General features: G+C 43.2%; 1 protein-coding gene across 1 annotated transcript in view; it reads left to right on the forward strand.

The window, feature by feature from the left end:
- The first annotated feature begins 7,360 nt into the window (after positions 1-7,360).
- NINJ2 (ninjurin 2) overlaps positions 7,361-14,643 on the forward strand; it is a 48,190-nt gene continuing 40,907 nt past the window's right edge. Inside the window, exon 1 of the mRNA XM_013947362.2 lies at positions 7,361-7,466. Within this exon, the coding sequence (XP_013802816.2) occupies positions 7,434-7,466 (33 nt within the window). The 5' untranslated portion in view covers positions 7,361-7,433. The remainder of the gene's footprint in view (positions 7,467-14,643) is intronic.

The raw sequence follows: 14,643 nt of genomic DNA on the forward strand, positions 1-14,643 counted from the left end.
ATAACCTACTCAGGCTTGCTGTTGTTTGACTTTGTATTCAGTGAACATCAGGGCAAGCAGCAGCTAGAATACCTGACCTTAAAGACTGAAGTTCACTAAGAAGCACTAAGATCTTGAGGCAAAGGGTTTCATATTACTAGCTCCTGTGTCTTTCATCGATTAGAGGTTTTACAACTGATAGTGTGTTTCAAGGTTTATTTGGGGACTTTGTCAGGAGGGCAGGGAGAGAGTATGTGAGTCTGAGGGTTTCTTTTATATGTGTGGCATTAAGATGGGAATAAACAAAGGCAGCAGAAGGGAATGCCATTAACATACTGTTTCCAGATCTACCACTCAGTTTACTGCTGGGTCAGTTCTCTGCAGGAGTGAGTAGGGAGATGGGTGGGATGGAGACCTGGGCACTGGAAGGAGGGAGAGTACAAGAGAGGGAATCTAGGACTTGTTCCTTTCAGAGGGTTTGTTCATTTTCTGCAAAACGTATTCAACTCTTACTGAAGCAAATGGCAGTGATTTGAATATTCTGAATATTTGAGTAAGAGTAATCCAAGATCATGTTTGAGCTTCACATTCTAGACTCTAAGGAAAGTGACTTAAAGGTGAAATGTTGTTGCCGTGTAGGGGACTTTGCAAAGTTCATTCACAGCATGCAAAATGTGTCCGTGGCAAGCTCTGCTACCAGGGTTAGATTCAGGAAAGACTCCAGGAGACTCAGGCACACCGGGAGGAGTACCGATAAGAAAGAGAACAGATCTATATTCTGCCCGTTTTCCACGGGTCAAATATAGAGGAGACTTCCAGAAGAAAAGTAAATAAGCATGTGAGGGGAGTCTTAAAGTTTTCAAATTTTACCCTGGAAAATGGTTTTCAAAGATGCCAGGCACAGCAATGCTATGAAACACTGCTGAAGATAAAGGCAGATATGGACCAAGGTAGTAAGCACTGAAGTCAGTAGAGATATCCACAGGAAAATTTAGCAGTAAGTTTTACATTCAGAATTATCACTGAAGATGTTCTGGTAATCACTGTAGGACTCAGAAAGAAAGAATTTATGATAGTTCTCTAAAAGACCATGCTTGTAGCAGTGATCATGTAACAGGGGTGTGTGCACGTGTCCTGACCCACTGTTGTTCTTGAACTAGAGAGACTAAAAGAGAGCATGAAGCAACCTCTAACTTCTATATGCTATGGCTAAGGTGTTAAAGAAAAGAGGGTGTATATTGAAATGCACATAACCTTTTTTTAACCTCACATGCCTGCCCTGTACAAGATAAGGATTGACAACTGAGTTCTTTGTCTGCTTCTCAAAGAATTCAAGGAAGTGCCATTTAGGCTGTAGTCTGACTGTGCTCCCTATTTCGTGAGTGATACTTTCTCCTGCCAGGCCTGTGGTTACTTAATGTTATTAATCTGCATTTCCAGTGACAGGTGTTTGTCTAAGGAAGAAAAAATCCAACAACCTAGCATCTAGAAAACAGCGTTCAATCTTCAAGAACTACTCTCCAAATGGGATGTGGTTTCACTACTCCAGATCCTTCAGCAGAGAACCAAAGTGAAGACCGGGCTGCTCAGATTGCTGGAAAATGTCAGTAGCTGCTTAGTTACATGAACTTCAGCTGGTGCTCAGGAGATGACCTTCGGCTTCCTACAGCCTGATCCACCTTTACTCCATTCTCACTCCCTGACTGTGCTTTACCACAACTTTTTAAAAAGTTGAGCACTGCTGAAAGAATCCCTTTCTTGTCTAGCATCTATCCTGGCCTTCGGGCTGGAAGCAGTGATTTTTCTTTCAGGGACGGACAGAATATTCACTCTGAGTCAGACCCTACAAAAATTACAGTCTGTGCCCCAGACTCCTACTACCAGTCCAAACACACAGAATATTATTTCTCTATTAGCTTGCACCCCCTATGACCACTTTCACCTGTGATAAGTGAATGCAGGCTGCCAGCAATGCAAAACTCTCCAATACCTCAACTAGAAAGAGTCTGGAGAGCAACAAGAGCAATCAGAGATCTGTGAAATATAACCTATGAGGAAACAGTGAAGGAATTTTTGTTTTCTTAGATATAGAGAAGACTGAACAGAGACATGATAACAGTCCTCAAAAATGTAAACGGCTCCAGCAAAGAGGAAGGAAATAATCTTTCTCTCCCACATGGAGAGGATAAGAATAACAGGCTAAAATTGCATCAAGAAGGTTTTTGATTAGATATTAGCAAAACCATTTCTAACAGTAATACTGATACTGAAGCCCTGAAATAGGTTTCCTTGCAAAGTGGGTGGACTCTCTGCAACTGGAATGCTTTCAGAGCAGGCTGGAGCAATATCTGTGCTAACTAGACAGGTACCAATGACCCACTGCTCTTGGAGCAGAAGAAGGAACTAGGTAACCCCTTAAAATCCCTTTAGGCTTGTTTTTGTATAATTTAACAATTCATTGTCTAAGTAAGTTTTCACATATTCTCATTTCACATATCATTCTCAGGGAGAATTTTAGAAGTATACTTACTCCAATTCAATTGCATCTTTGTTGTCTAAATCCTCAGAGCCTTCCTTAAGATTATTACTCTTCCAAACACTAAATTACACTCTCTGTGGTTCTCTCCTACAGAAGGAGAAACAAGTCTTGCCAACCAGGGTTTAGGACCCTACCATTCACTGAAAGACATGAAAGACTAACACTCCTAAACAAGTTAAAAAAAAAAAAAAGGGCCTTTGGCTACCTAATCACTTGCCTTTGCTTTTGCAGTGTCATGCACTACAATATTGCTGAGCTGTGATCTTCAAGGAAAACCACCAGTGGAATACAGGAAGTGGGACTTGACACAAGAAAGCACTTACTGGGTTAGCAGGTTCAGTCTGTGGCTGTGACAGGCAGCCATATCAGATAATCCTTTCCACAAACTGAGCAAACTCCATCCTAAGTCTGATTGGATCCCTTGTCCTTGCTACTCTCACTGGCTGGCTCCTCTGGAACATCAGTACTTAGGCAGCCAAGAACCTTCTTATTTCTAACCCAGAATTTTTTCTCAGCCAGTTTATTAATTAGTTTTTGCACTAATGCTTCCATCTCTCTGGTGATCCTGCTTAGTGTATGCATAGGTGGCAGCAGTATTCCTCTTGGGTTTCATTCTGTAAGGCTAAACAAGTCAAGCTCTTTTAATGTCCTCTCAGAAAATAAGGCGAATGCAACCAAAAATGGATCAGTAGCACACACTTTTTCCTTCTGGATATAGTAAAGAGGTGGTCCAGAATTAGAGAGGGGAGAAAGGGGGTCTCAGAAAAAAAACAAACCAAACCAAACACAAGACCACTTTTGTAACACAAAAAATCAAGTCATGGGAAAGGTTAAGAAGTGAAGTTGCCCTGTCATTTGCCCTGTTAGAAGTGTAGTTATCCTACAGAAACTCCTGTGGTCCTGGTTATGGTTCCCTCTGGAGCACCACAATATACCTTAGAGTGGTGGGCAAGAGCAATTCTTCCATCAGTCTTCGAACAGCATGGCCTACTTTCTGCTACCAGCCATCTCTACTGGCCCATGCCGTGGCCCGAGGATTTCAGCTCTTCCTTCCCATGCCCCCTTTGCAGAGGCCAGTCCCACCAGTGACACCAGCACTGCAATGCTGTGGTTACACATTCAGCAGCAATGCTGCTTGAACCGGCTTGTCCCGACCCTTAACCACTCCCAGCCTCTTTTTCCATTTCCCGCCTGGCTCCCTCCCTACTGCCAGCATAAGTGTTCATGCAGTTATGTGCAGAACCAGGTCAGGGAAGTGATCCCAGCCAGAAAAATAGCCTGGCAATTTTTTTTCCGGCTGGACCTAGTTCTTCTGTCTGGTTTCTTGGGTGGCTGCACAATCACTTTGGCTGGCATACAGGAGGGAACAGGATGGGGGTGGAAATAAACAGCTTTGCCATCCTCCCTCCTCCCAAGTGAGGGCGGCTGCCCCACAAAGCCTCTCCTCTGCACTCAACCAGTGCAAGCTGATCTTGCAAGGGAAAATCAGATACTTTTCTTCTTTCATGGCATCTTTCATGACCTAGATGCTCCTCACACTCCTTTCAAGAAATGCTGCTCCCCATATGCTCTTTCCCCATCCATCTCTACTAGGTATTACTAAAAAGAATCCTTATGATCTCTAATCACAGCAACATCCATTAGAACGGCCAGTTCTGGAGGTTTCCCACTTGTCTCATGTTTTATAAACACAGACTAGAGGAAAATTTGGGGTCACTGAGTCTAAAACTAGCGAGTGCTGCCACTCATGTCACACAATCTCTTTTAGAAGTTGTGCTGCATTTTCTGTCTTAATCTTTGGACCATTACAATGGTACTTTCTTACATCATAATTAACAATTACTGGAAAGATAGTTTGAAAAATTAGTCTGTTTTCTTTGTAATCAGATTTAATAGTAAGTACATCTCTGTTACTTACTTCTTCACTGAGGCATTCCTTCTTTTCTTGGGAAGTTATTACAATTCAAGTTAAAATAAACCCACTTCCCTCTCTTCTCACGTTTCCAGGTTCTGAGCTCTGCTATTAATATGACATACACAAACAAACTCCAAGGGACATTTTATCATTTGAAGTTTTTTCATTCTAATGTGTTTGGCTCCAGACACTCCAAGGGAGGTTGATACAGCCATTACTACTAATATACTTTGCAGAAAGACTCTTTCATGCTATCTTGGGAGAGGGAATTGGGAGCCTGGTTTGATTTAAGTGTCTAGAAGGACACAAGGGTTACTGTAAGTTTTGCCTGATTTCTGTAGGTTTTCTGAGGACACCATGAAAGATTAGTACTCTTTGCAATACCTCTCTGGAGAGCGTAAAAAAAAAAACCTCACATAGCATTTAGATAAAGTACTAAGTAAAACTAGCTCATTTAGATAAAGTACTAAGTAAAACTAGCTTAAAAAGGAACATTGTTATATATCATGTGGTCTTGTGTGAAATTACTGCACTGGTAATATTTTTTTATCTAGTAAATAAAGTGATAGATACTTCATTCCCATCTGACCACTAGAAGATATTTTGGACCTGTTTTGATGCTTATGGCACATCTAGGGACAGAAAAGCTTTGGCCAGACTTCACGGGTCATTTGTTGGAAACCTGTTCACAAAGAACCTGCACAACATGAACTACCAACAGCGGCTTTAACAAACACAGCAAACACCCGCCCAGTATAAATTACCCATTAATAAACAACATTTATTTATAAACTGATGAACCATGGCACCTTTTTATAGACTGTACTAAGAAAAGTAAACTAAAGCAGGTAATTATCTATATTAGCATCTCTGCAATAACGTACTTACACGGAGTTATTAGCTAACATATAGATTCCCATCAGGATGTCTAGTCAACAACAGCAGAAGATAATAGCTGCATTTTGGTTTAAATGCTCCTTACATTAAAAAAAAAAAAAAAAAAAAAAGCCCATCAGGTGTGGAAGAGTAGGAGTGAGCAGCCTGCGTTTGCCCCTCCCTTTCCCTTGTAGGATTCAAACAACAATCACTTCAGTGATAACAAGGAACAGGAATCTTAATTTTCATTCGTGTGTAGGAGCCATAAAGGTGGCTTTCATTATGACTGTAAAATCAACCTCCTTGAAACTTAAGCAAGCAGTGACTATATTTTAAGAGAACCAAAATCTTTTTGTCTTGTTTTCTTTCAGAAGAAGATTACAATAAATCTAAGAACTGTTTGCCTTAGAAAAACATTACAAAATACAGAAGCCAGGTAGTGTAGCTTCTGTTTTATATTTTAGGAGGAAAGTTGTTTGTTTAGAGTGGATGTCTAGCTGTTGGCCAGGGGGGCAGATTTAGTCCAAATGATGATTCTGTTTTATCTTTTCACCAGAAGAGTTGTCATCGCCACTTTGTTATTGTGTCTCTGAGCAGCCATCACCTCTGCATGGCCCAAGGGCCGGAGGAGTGAAAGGATCTCTCAAAACTGTTATTGCCTCCCCAGTGCTAGAAGGTTTGACCCACTGTGCAAACACGAGTTATGGGGCAAAGGACCACTGCACAGCAGCAGAAGCCCTTCTCAGTAGCAGCTGTGTGAGTCTGCCCCTTTCCTTGTTCCAGGTTAGTTATTTGACTGGATCAGCTCCCACCTGATTGATGCAAGTGCAAGGAAAGAGGCCAGAGGTGAGGGCTGGGCTGGGCAAAACTGCAGCATCCTTAACCACCATTGGCTTATGCTGCTGTGGAGCCACAGCCTAAGGAGCAAATGAGCTGTGTCCTAGCCCTGCTTTTCTGTGCAGCGTTAGCCCGGTTACTACACACAGCTCGCTGCTTCAACTCAGCCATCCATAAGGAATAAAAAATACTAGCTGTTTGAGAGGAATGCAGGGAGGCTAAAATCATTAGGACTTTGAAATGAAGCTGCAGTACTAAGCACTGGTATTATTGCAAAACTAGGCCTTTTGCTGGGAAGCATCAATGAGACAGCATCTTCCACTGACAGAGGTGTCAGCACCTTTCATAAGGCTGAAGTACTAGGACATGCACTTGGCTAAACTGTTTAAACAGAATATATCACCATAAATTTTCTATGCTATTGTGACCACAAAAATTGTTCTTCAAAAAGCCAGGCAAGCCTATCTGATCTGCAGGCAGTACAAAGTAGCAGAGTTTCTCTGAAATCTAGAGAGTCACACTGATTTTTATTGCCTGAGGATTCCACCCAACTTATTTTCCTACGCTGCAACTTGATTCTGGCTGCATACATTTCCATTCTAGTGTCATTTTTAGTTCCTTTCAGCTTAAGCAGAAAGCAAGATTTGCTTCAGGCTAGGATGGGCCATAAAAATTTCAAGCTAAAAAAAGAGCTGAGGAGGGGAAAGGAAGGGCATTTTGGCTGGGGAAAAAAATGAGAACAAGTGTCTATAAACAGAGTAAAGTGGAAACTTTTTTTAGCCTTAACATCTTTGCTGAGGCAGCAGCAGCTAGCAGGCATAACTTTCTGGACTTAATCTCTTCAACTGTTATTTTTTCATCTGTATGCACAGGGTAGCTCTGATGTGCGCTGGGGAGAGAAGAGCGATCGGGATTGCTACTACGGCTGTGCAGCCTATGCCAGGAACGTCTTGGTACACTAGCTGCATCACCAAGTCCCAGCCCAAGTGAGCTCATGGGGCTCAGCTGGACACTGCGAGGTAGCGCAGACGCGTAATGAAGACAACCGTCATGGAAAGTCTAAGAGGGATGCTTGTTCCGCGGACGGCCCGGACAATGAAGAATTGGCATGCCACCCCCTCTCTCGCCCCCCAGCTGATGCCAAGCGGGCGGCCGGCAGCTGGCAGATGAATAGTGGGTCTGTTCCAGCAGCTGCGTTTCCTGGTCCAGCGACGGGAGAGGCTCCGCGAGCGCAGAGTTCCCGGCTACTTGCGTTGTCTGTGGAGGGAGAGACCCGAGGGCAAAAGGATGGCCTCAGAAGGGGAGAGCATCAACCTCCAAGTGAGTCCAGCTTGGGGAAATACCCATGGGAGGGAAAAGTGGGAGGGAAGATCCCCACAGCTGGGGAAATAGCCACCGCTCCTGTCACTCGCGCCTCAGCTTTGGCAGCCTATTTCACTTGAAAACTCAGTGCTGCTTATTTCCACTGCTTGCCTTTGAAGAAAAGCTAGTGGTGGGATCTCTGCTCTGTTCTGCCAGGAGCTGTTATGAGCCTTTTCCTGAATGGGATGGGGTAAGAAGAGGGGGATTACTCAGACGAGCTGCTTTTTCTTGGAGAAGGAGGGAAGCAGGGGCAAGAGTTGGTGTTCAGCTCTCAGAAGGAGGCAGCACAGACTTTACGAGCTACAAAAATCTGAACTGCTCCTCATCTCACAAAGCCTCTCTCTGTTTGGCAAAAAGTGCTCCCAATCTGGGGAGGAGAAGAAGAAATAAATACAGCAAATGCTGAGGGCGCGCAGAGGCCAGGGTTTCCTATGCAGGGTTTATAGAGAAACAAAACTTGATAAAGCTCTTTCAGTTCTCTGTGTTCCTCTTCTGAGTGTTTGTGTTTTTTGAGAAGGGTGTTTCTTGTGCTCAGCATGTGCTCTAGGAAAGGGCAACTACCCAAGGGTTTGGAAAGAGAAACTGTTAGAACTGAAATGGAATCAAACTTCAGAAGTTCAAAAGTCCAGATCTGCACTTCAGACAACTCTGGAGAAGGGGAGAAGGCAAAGCGTTGCCTGGGGCACGGCTTCCAGCCCTGGGAAAGTCAGCAGCACCGTCCAAACTTTGTAGCTGTTTTTTTCTCTCCGTAATGGTCTTAACATCCTCAGATGCAAAAGTGGGGAAGTCCATTTGGGATGGTCTCCATTTTTATTTCTTTGGCCCATTTCAGAGAAACTAAAATGGAAAGATTTGTGCCCTAGGAAATAATCAGGACAATTATCCCAGAGGTGGGTAAGTAGACTGCAAAGAAAGGGCTAGGCTTCCTGATCCTGCATATCGTAAGGAGAAAGAGGCAGGGTTACCTCAGCTGAGATATGAGGTGCATAGCACACTTTTTAAGACCCTGGAATACTTGTGCTCAGATAAGAGGCAGGATAACCAAGGAAAATACATAGGTAGCTTTGGCAGTTGGTGAAAATGGTTGCTATTCAGGATTGAGAAAAAGAGAAGCTAGACTTTCCTAGAACTAGTTAAAATGGGAAAATATATAGAAATCTGTATGTCAGGAATTGGGGATGGTGGGCAGAGGGGACAAGAAAATTATGTTTAATAAAAACCCAGGTTAACTCCTCATATTTTAAACCTTTCCACAGAATAAAAAGTTTCAGGTCTATGTTGGATTTGTAATCCAGTTTTCATAGGTGAAAGAATCAATTCCATTGATTAAAATGCTTATAAGCTTCTGAAAAATCTGGATTTTACTTTTTTCTGCAATCAGACTTTTCTCTTTCGTGAGGTTAAATGAAGAGCCAAAAATGATCCTCAGTATCTTCAGCCAAAAGTTAAGATCTTCAGCAAAAGCGAATAAGCCCCAAAGGGCAGCAGTTCCTTGAGTTATAAAATTAAAAAATTAAAAAGAGCATACATATATGTTTCTAGAGCAGGAAGGTGTGAGGTATTTCTATCCACCTCTACACAGGTTCCCACAAGAAAAATCATTCTACTGAGATTTTCCTTGTGTCACTTTACAGGAATTTCACAAAGCCACTAGAAAATACAAAATATAGGCAAATACACACAGATTCCTGCATGCTTATGACCAGGAAATATACGGTGCTGGCAAGGGAGGGAAAGAGCATTACATACTACCACAGAGCTGCAACAAGTCTCTCAGTTGAAAGTACGTTTCAAAGCCTCTGCTGAGTCCCTGAACATGGAGCAGGTGTCTTCCTGAGAGTTTCCAGCTGTGGGTTTATAAGCAGCCCTGCGGGAATGCGCGCTGCCCGCTCTGGGGTGGTAACGTGTGGCTCTGCTCAGAAAGAGCTCCTGTATGGAGCAGCACAAACAGCCATGGGAACTATGGTACAATACAGAAATCAGAGTTTTTATTTACGGGGAGTGGGTCTTGTGTCCAAAACAGTTGCACAGCACCTACTAGCATTTTTTATACAACTTTTACATGTCCAGGTTTGACAGGTAACAAGAGAATGAAAATATGAGCCTTTAGCCTAGGCATAGGAAAGAGCTAGAAGAAGTGGATGAGATTTAGGAAGGCTCTAAGGAGAATTGATCAGCCCCCGATGTTTTGGCTCATCCCAAAACATGAGAACAAGAGCTCACTAAGCAAAGTTAAAAGTCTCTATAACAGGAGCCACTCCTTCACACAGCATGTAGTCAGCTTGTGGAATTTACCATCTCCTGGAGCAGGTCAGAACATCAAGTATTGGAGCAAGCATTGAGAAGAGGTCAGGAAATATTATGACCAATAACAATATTTACAGTTATGCAAGCTAAAAGAGGTACTTTCAAATCTCATAGGCCAATGGCAAGATAAAAATAAATACCCTTTTCAGCTCCCTACAGGCACTAGCATGGTAACTGACCAGAATGCAAGTGATATTTTGCATTAGAAAAGAAAATATGCCAATTGTTCATGAGTGAGAGCTAGGACCGCTTTTTAACAGCAAGAACTAGCTCACATTAATATACTTCCTCCCTCACAAAAATTCTCTTGCTCAGTGTGTTTCAATGGACTCTGTTTTACAGTTCTGACTTCTAGGAAGGCTAAGAAAACCTCAAACTGCGCACAGAGAGATGCTAAAAGGAAATGATGCTGAAATGAAAAAAAACCCACAAGGCAGTAGAGCAGTCTCACCAGATCTACACCAGCTAGCCAAGTGCTAAAACAAAAGATAAAACTTTAACTTGAATTAAAATTTTTGAATTAAGAAGATTAGTTTACTTATTAAAAGATAAGACTTTAACATGAATTACTTTGAATTATGTATTTTTCTTACCAGACATCTCTATTTATGACTTCCAAGTGAAAGTTTCACCTTCCTCTATGAAGCATCTCCATTGACAAGAAACCAAAGCAGGTAGACCAGTAATCTGGTGAGATATAGGAGAGTATATCCTGAGATAGCTGGGACTGGAAAAACACATTTGGGGTAGAAACAAATAAAAAAAACCCAACAAGATACCTATCCCTTTTTAATTCAGGAAATAAAGGTTTACAAATTAGATTAGAGTAATGGCTTTGATAGGCATGCTCTAGCTGATTGATCTGCACTACTTCATGCTATTATAACCCCTGACTCTCACCGCCTCCCTTTCCATAGACATTTGCAGGGGGGGATAGAGGAGGAGGGAGCCATACAGGATGACTCTTTTCAGTGGCAAAAGAGCCATTAAATCTGTTTAACTGCATGCCTCAGCTGCTGCAGTTCACGATCTGGCATCTTAACACAACCCTGTTTCATTGGTGATTTAAACTAATGTACCAGACTTTGAATGGGAGCAACTAAGACAACATCCGTTCTACCACTCCCACCACAGTAGCAGTAACCAGGGGGAAGTGTGTGGACAGCTGAAATCAGTAACACTCACACATTACCACAGCTAAATCTGTCAGAACCCCAGATGAATATTGCAAAATGGAGCAAAGATTGGGGTTGATTCGAAATGGTGCCTGAGTTTTATTAGGTTTGTATTTCTGTATTTTCCTATTCATGAATGGGTGTTATGTTCTGTATAAATGGGTGTTATGTTTAAAGAATGTTCACTGGATGAATGTCATCCATATTCATATTGCAAAGGAGACTATATGTTGTTTGTTACTTCTTTCTTTTTTTAGTTTACTCTTTGGCTTAAAAATTTGTGATCCTCTGGGATGAGAGCAGAAATAATACCTCACCATTTAGGGATTCATTCATACACCAAAAGTAGAAAGAGTAAATAGATAAAATAATCATTCTGGAAAACAGATCCTACACTGAAAATTGCTGGCAGAAGTTGTTTGGTGAATACTTTGAATGCAAAGTACATCTGCAGAAATCAAGACAGGTTTACAAGCAACTTGCAATGAAAAAAAATTTTTAAATCATTGAATAATTTACTACAAGTGCTTAGTTTGACCAGGTCTACAACGGAAAGATTTTAGACAGGCAGTTATAGACCTGAGAGTGGGGACTTTTCCAAAACGCCCACAAAGCAAATGGAAAGTCCCACTTACCACTGTAAATTCCATCTCCCACATCCCACTTTCAGACTAGTCCTGATGAGGGAATGCAGTGAGTGTGTTCACAACTGGGTTAGACTTCTGTTTTTCTGTTTTTTGGGGTTTTTTTGTGTGACTTTAATATGTGCCTTGAGGCTGTGATGTGCTTACAAGTTCTTGGCTTGGACACATATTTGTCTGCCTCTGGAGCAACAGCCAGCTTGTGCTTTCTAGTGCTGTAGGACCTTTACCCTCATTCAGCCATTTCATAGCACAGTGGCAATCTAACATTACAAACCAAGCAGTGTCTCTGTCCCAGAGGGCTTCAGTAGTGTTGTTTGGGTTCTGGGATAGCTTGTATAATTTGTGCTTGGATAATGACATTCTGTGTTGAGAGAGAGCCTTTCATTATGAAAATTTCAAGTAGTTCAGAAAGAGACACTCTTGTGTCATCCCTATAGAGTGTGTGCAACTCAGCCATCAAGAGCTGGAGGAACTTATCTCACCATGTTTATAACAGAACAGATCCAATTGCTAGAGCCCCTGAAAAAGGATCCCACCTCCCACTCCCAGTGGTGCACTCCACTGGCTGTCGCATTCCCATCGCCCTGGCAAAGTCAGTTCAGAGAGCTAAACTGTGTGAAAATTAATCACTTTTGGGTAGGGTTAGTTTTCTTTTGGTTTGCAGTCCTGAACTGGTTCCTGTGAGGATCAGACAAGTGCCAACACCAGCACCCAGGAGGGCGGGACTGTGCAGCCAGGAAAGCGTGTGGGGAAGTGGCAAGATCACTCATTTCAGATCAATTAGCTGAAGGTCAGGCTGCAGCCCAAAGGTGGATGTCGCCAGCAGTAGAGGTACTTGGATTGCAAGATTTAGGATTAAAATTTGAGAGCAAAGTCTTTATAGGGCTAGCTAGAGGGTTAGACAAAGATTCAGTGTGCCTTGGTCAGTCAGAAGACAGGTGTGAAATATGATATTGCACTTGGGGGAGAGAATGAGCCTATGCACTTCCCCCCCATCACAGGGACTCGCCAGTCTGCAAGCCTTACCCACACAGTTCCCAGGAAACATATAACACTAACACTAGAAGGCCGATAAGCGTGATGACAGCACACTGAGAAGAAGGAGATGTTTTTTATAGCCATTACTAATTGCTTCTTTGTTCTCTAGTCAGATGTGGCATTTCTCCTCTACCCTATACATTCCTCCTGCCATCTCTACCTGGACACAGTCAGCATTCCCGCTTAGGGCCAACAGTTCATTTATGCCCTTTCCAAACAGAAGGGCAGTAGTCTCTCAACTTGAGAAAGTGGACCCCAGATTTTAGGGTATTTGAGTAAATGAGGCATGCGGAGTGAAATATATACCTGGAGTTATCCCAGGGTAATCAGTGGCCTTACACTGGCAACTAATCTGGTCCCTACCACTCCACCTTGATGAGGGGTGGAAAGAAAAGTAGCAACATCTTACTGAGGGTAGGAGTCTGATCCCATGCTATGCACTCAGCAAGACTTGTCCATGATGAAATTAGGCATGTGAAGACAGTGAAGAAAAAGGGATGTTGCTGGCTATCCTTCAATTACACAGGGATCAAACAGTGAATTAGCCTGACTGACTGATCAGTACATCTGCTCTCACTGAAACAAAAGGCATGTAGAGGCCTCCCACAGAAGAGCATAAGAGGCTGTTGTTACACAGGACTCCTCCACTGGGTTTAGACTTAGGGTAGGATTAGGATGGCCCTGCAAACAGAAAGAAAAAGACAATGATTTGACATTAGAACGATCATTTCCTCTGAGGTATCTAAAAAGTTGCCTTCTGAGAGCTATAAATTGCAGGAAGGAGGCCATGCTGCCAGGGGGAATTGAATGTGCAGGATGAGGACCCCAGGCCCACTGGGGCAGAGGGCGACACCACTGTACAAGCAATGTCCTCTCGTTGGACTTGCAGGGACAGGGATGTGCAGACCTCCCTGGGCCTCCTTACTGGCTGCCTGCGGGTTGCATGTGCGTCCACAGTGACACTCTGGGGCCAGAGTATCTCTTGGGAGACAAATTCATCCTTGACATGTCTCCTCTGAAGCCAGAAGAGGTTCGCAGGAGGAGAACTGAGTCCTTTAAGTTTGTTGTGGCAAGAATTTCAGACTAACTCAACTATCACAGTTGCTTTTAGAATAGTCTTCGCCATAGCCCTTGAACATTTCTTTTGCTTCAGGCCCACACTGAGGCCCCACTGTACTCTGTGGTGTTGGTCCTTGCTCAGAAAGCTTTCAGCAATGACCAGTGCAAGAAAAAAACAGGGCACAAAGGAAGGAGCCAGAAATAAAAAATTCCCTTTCTATATTGTATATTATGAGACTGATAAACAAATCCTCTTCTTGTCATGTTTATATAGCACTCAGCCAGGGTTCGGGCTACAAAATATAGTACTAGAAATACGTGTTTTACTCAGAGCTAGAGCTATATGAGCACTCGGCTGTGGGACATTTCCTTATAAGATTTACGGCAGTCCACATTCTGGGGTGAACAACGTGTGGTGCAGACGTTTGAGGACCTCAGCAACATAGGAGCTCAGACCACAGCTAGAAATGCTGAAAACAACTGTGCGGGAGGGGAAGTTGGTTGTATAAGAACAGTCTGAAGAAATTCAGAGACTTCAAAAGAGGGCAGAGACCAAGCTCCCCGCTGGGAGGGAGGAGGATTTCAACCGCAGTTCATACCCCACGCCGTGGGAGAGGGCTCCACTGGTGGGTGGCTATGAAAGCACCTTAACAATAGCAGCTTTCTGTCCTTTTTAGAACTTGTAGAAAGCAAGTGAGGGGAGTGGAGCGGTGACAGGCCTAGGATGCTGGTGGTAATCATACTGGTGAGGAACGGGGGAGCCTGAGGGACATGGTGGTGGCCGGGGGGGCATGCGGGCCCTTTGCATGGAGCTGTGGCTGAGGGCAAACCCACCATCCTCCTCCCGGTGCCCATGAGTGAGCCTCTATTTTGGCTTTACCCCTGTGAGGGCAGCTGAGGCCTTCCAATACT

The sequence above is a fragment of the Apteryx mantelli genome, chromosome 1 (assembly GCF_036417845.1).
Source record: "Apteryx mantelli isolate bAptMan1 chromosome 1, bAptMan1.hap1, whole genome shotgun sequence".
NCBI lineage: Eukaryota > Metazoa > Chordata > Aves > Apterygiformes > Apterygidae > Apteryx > Apteryx mantelli.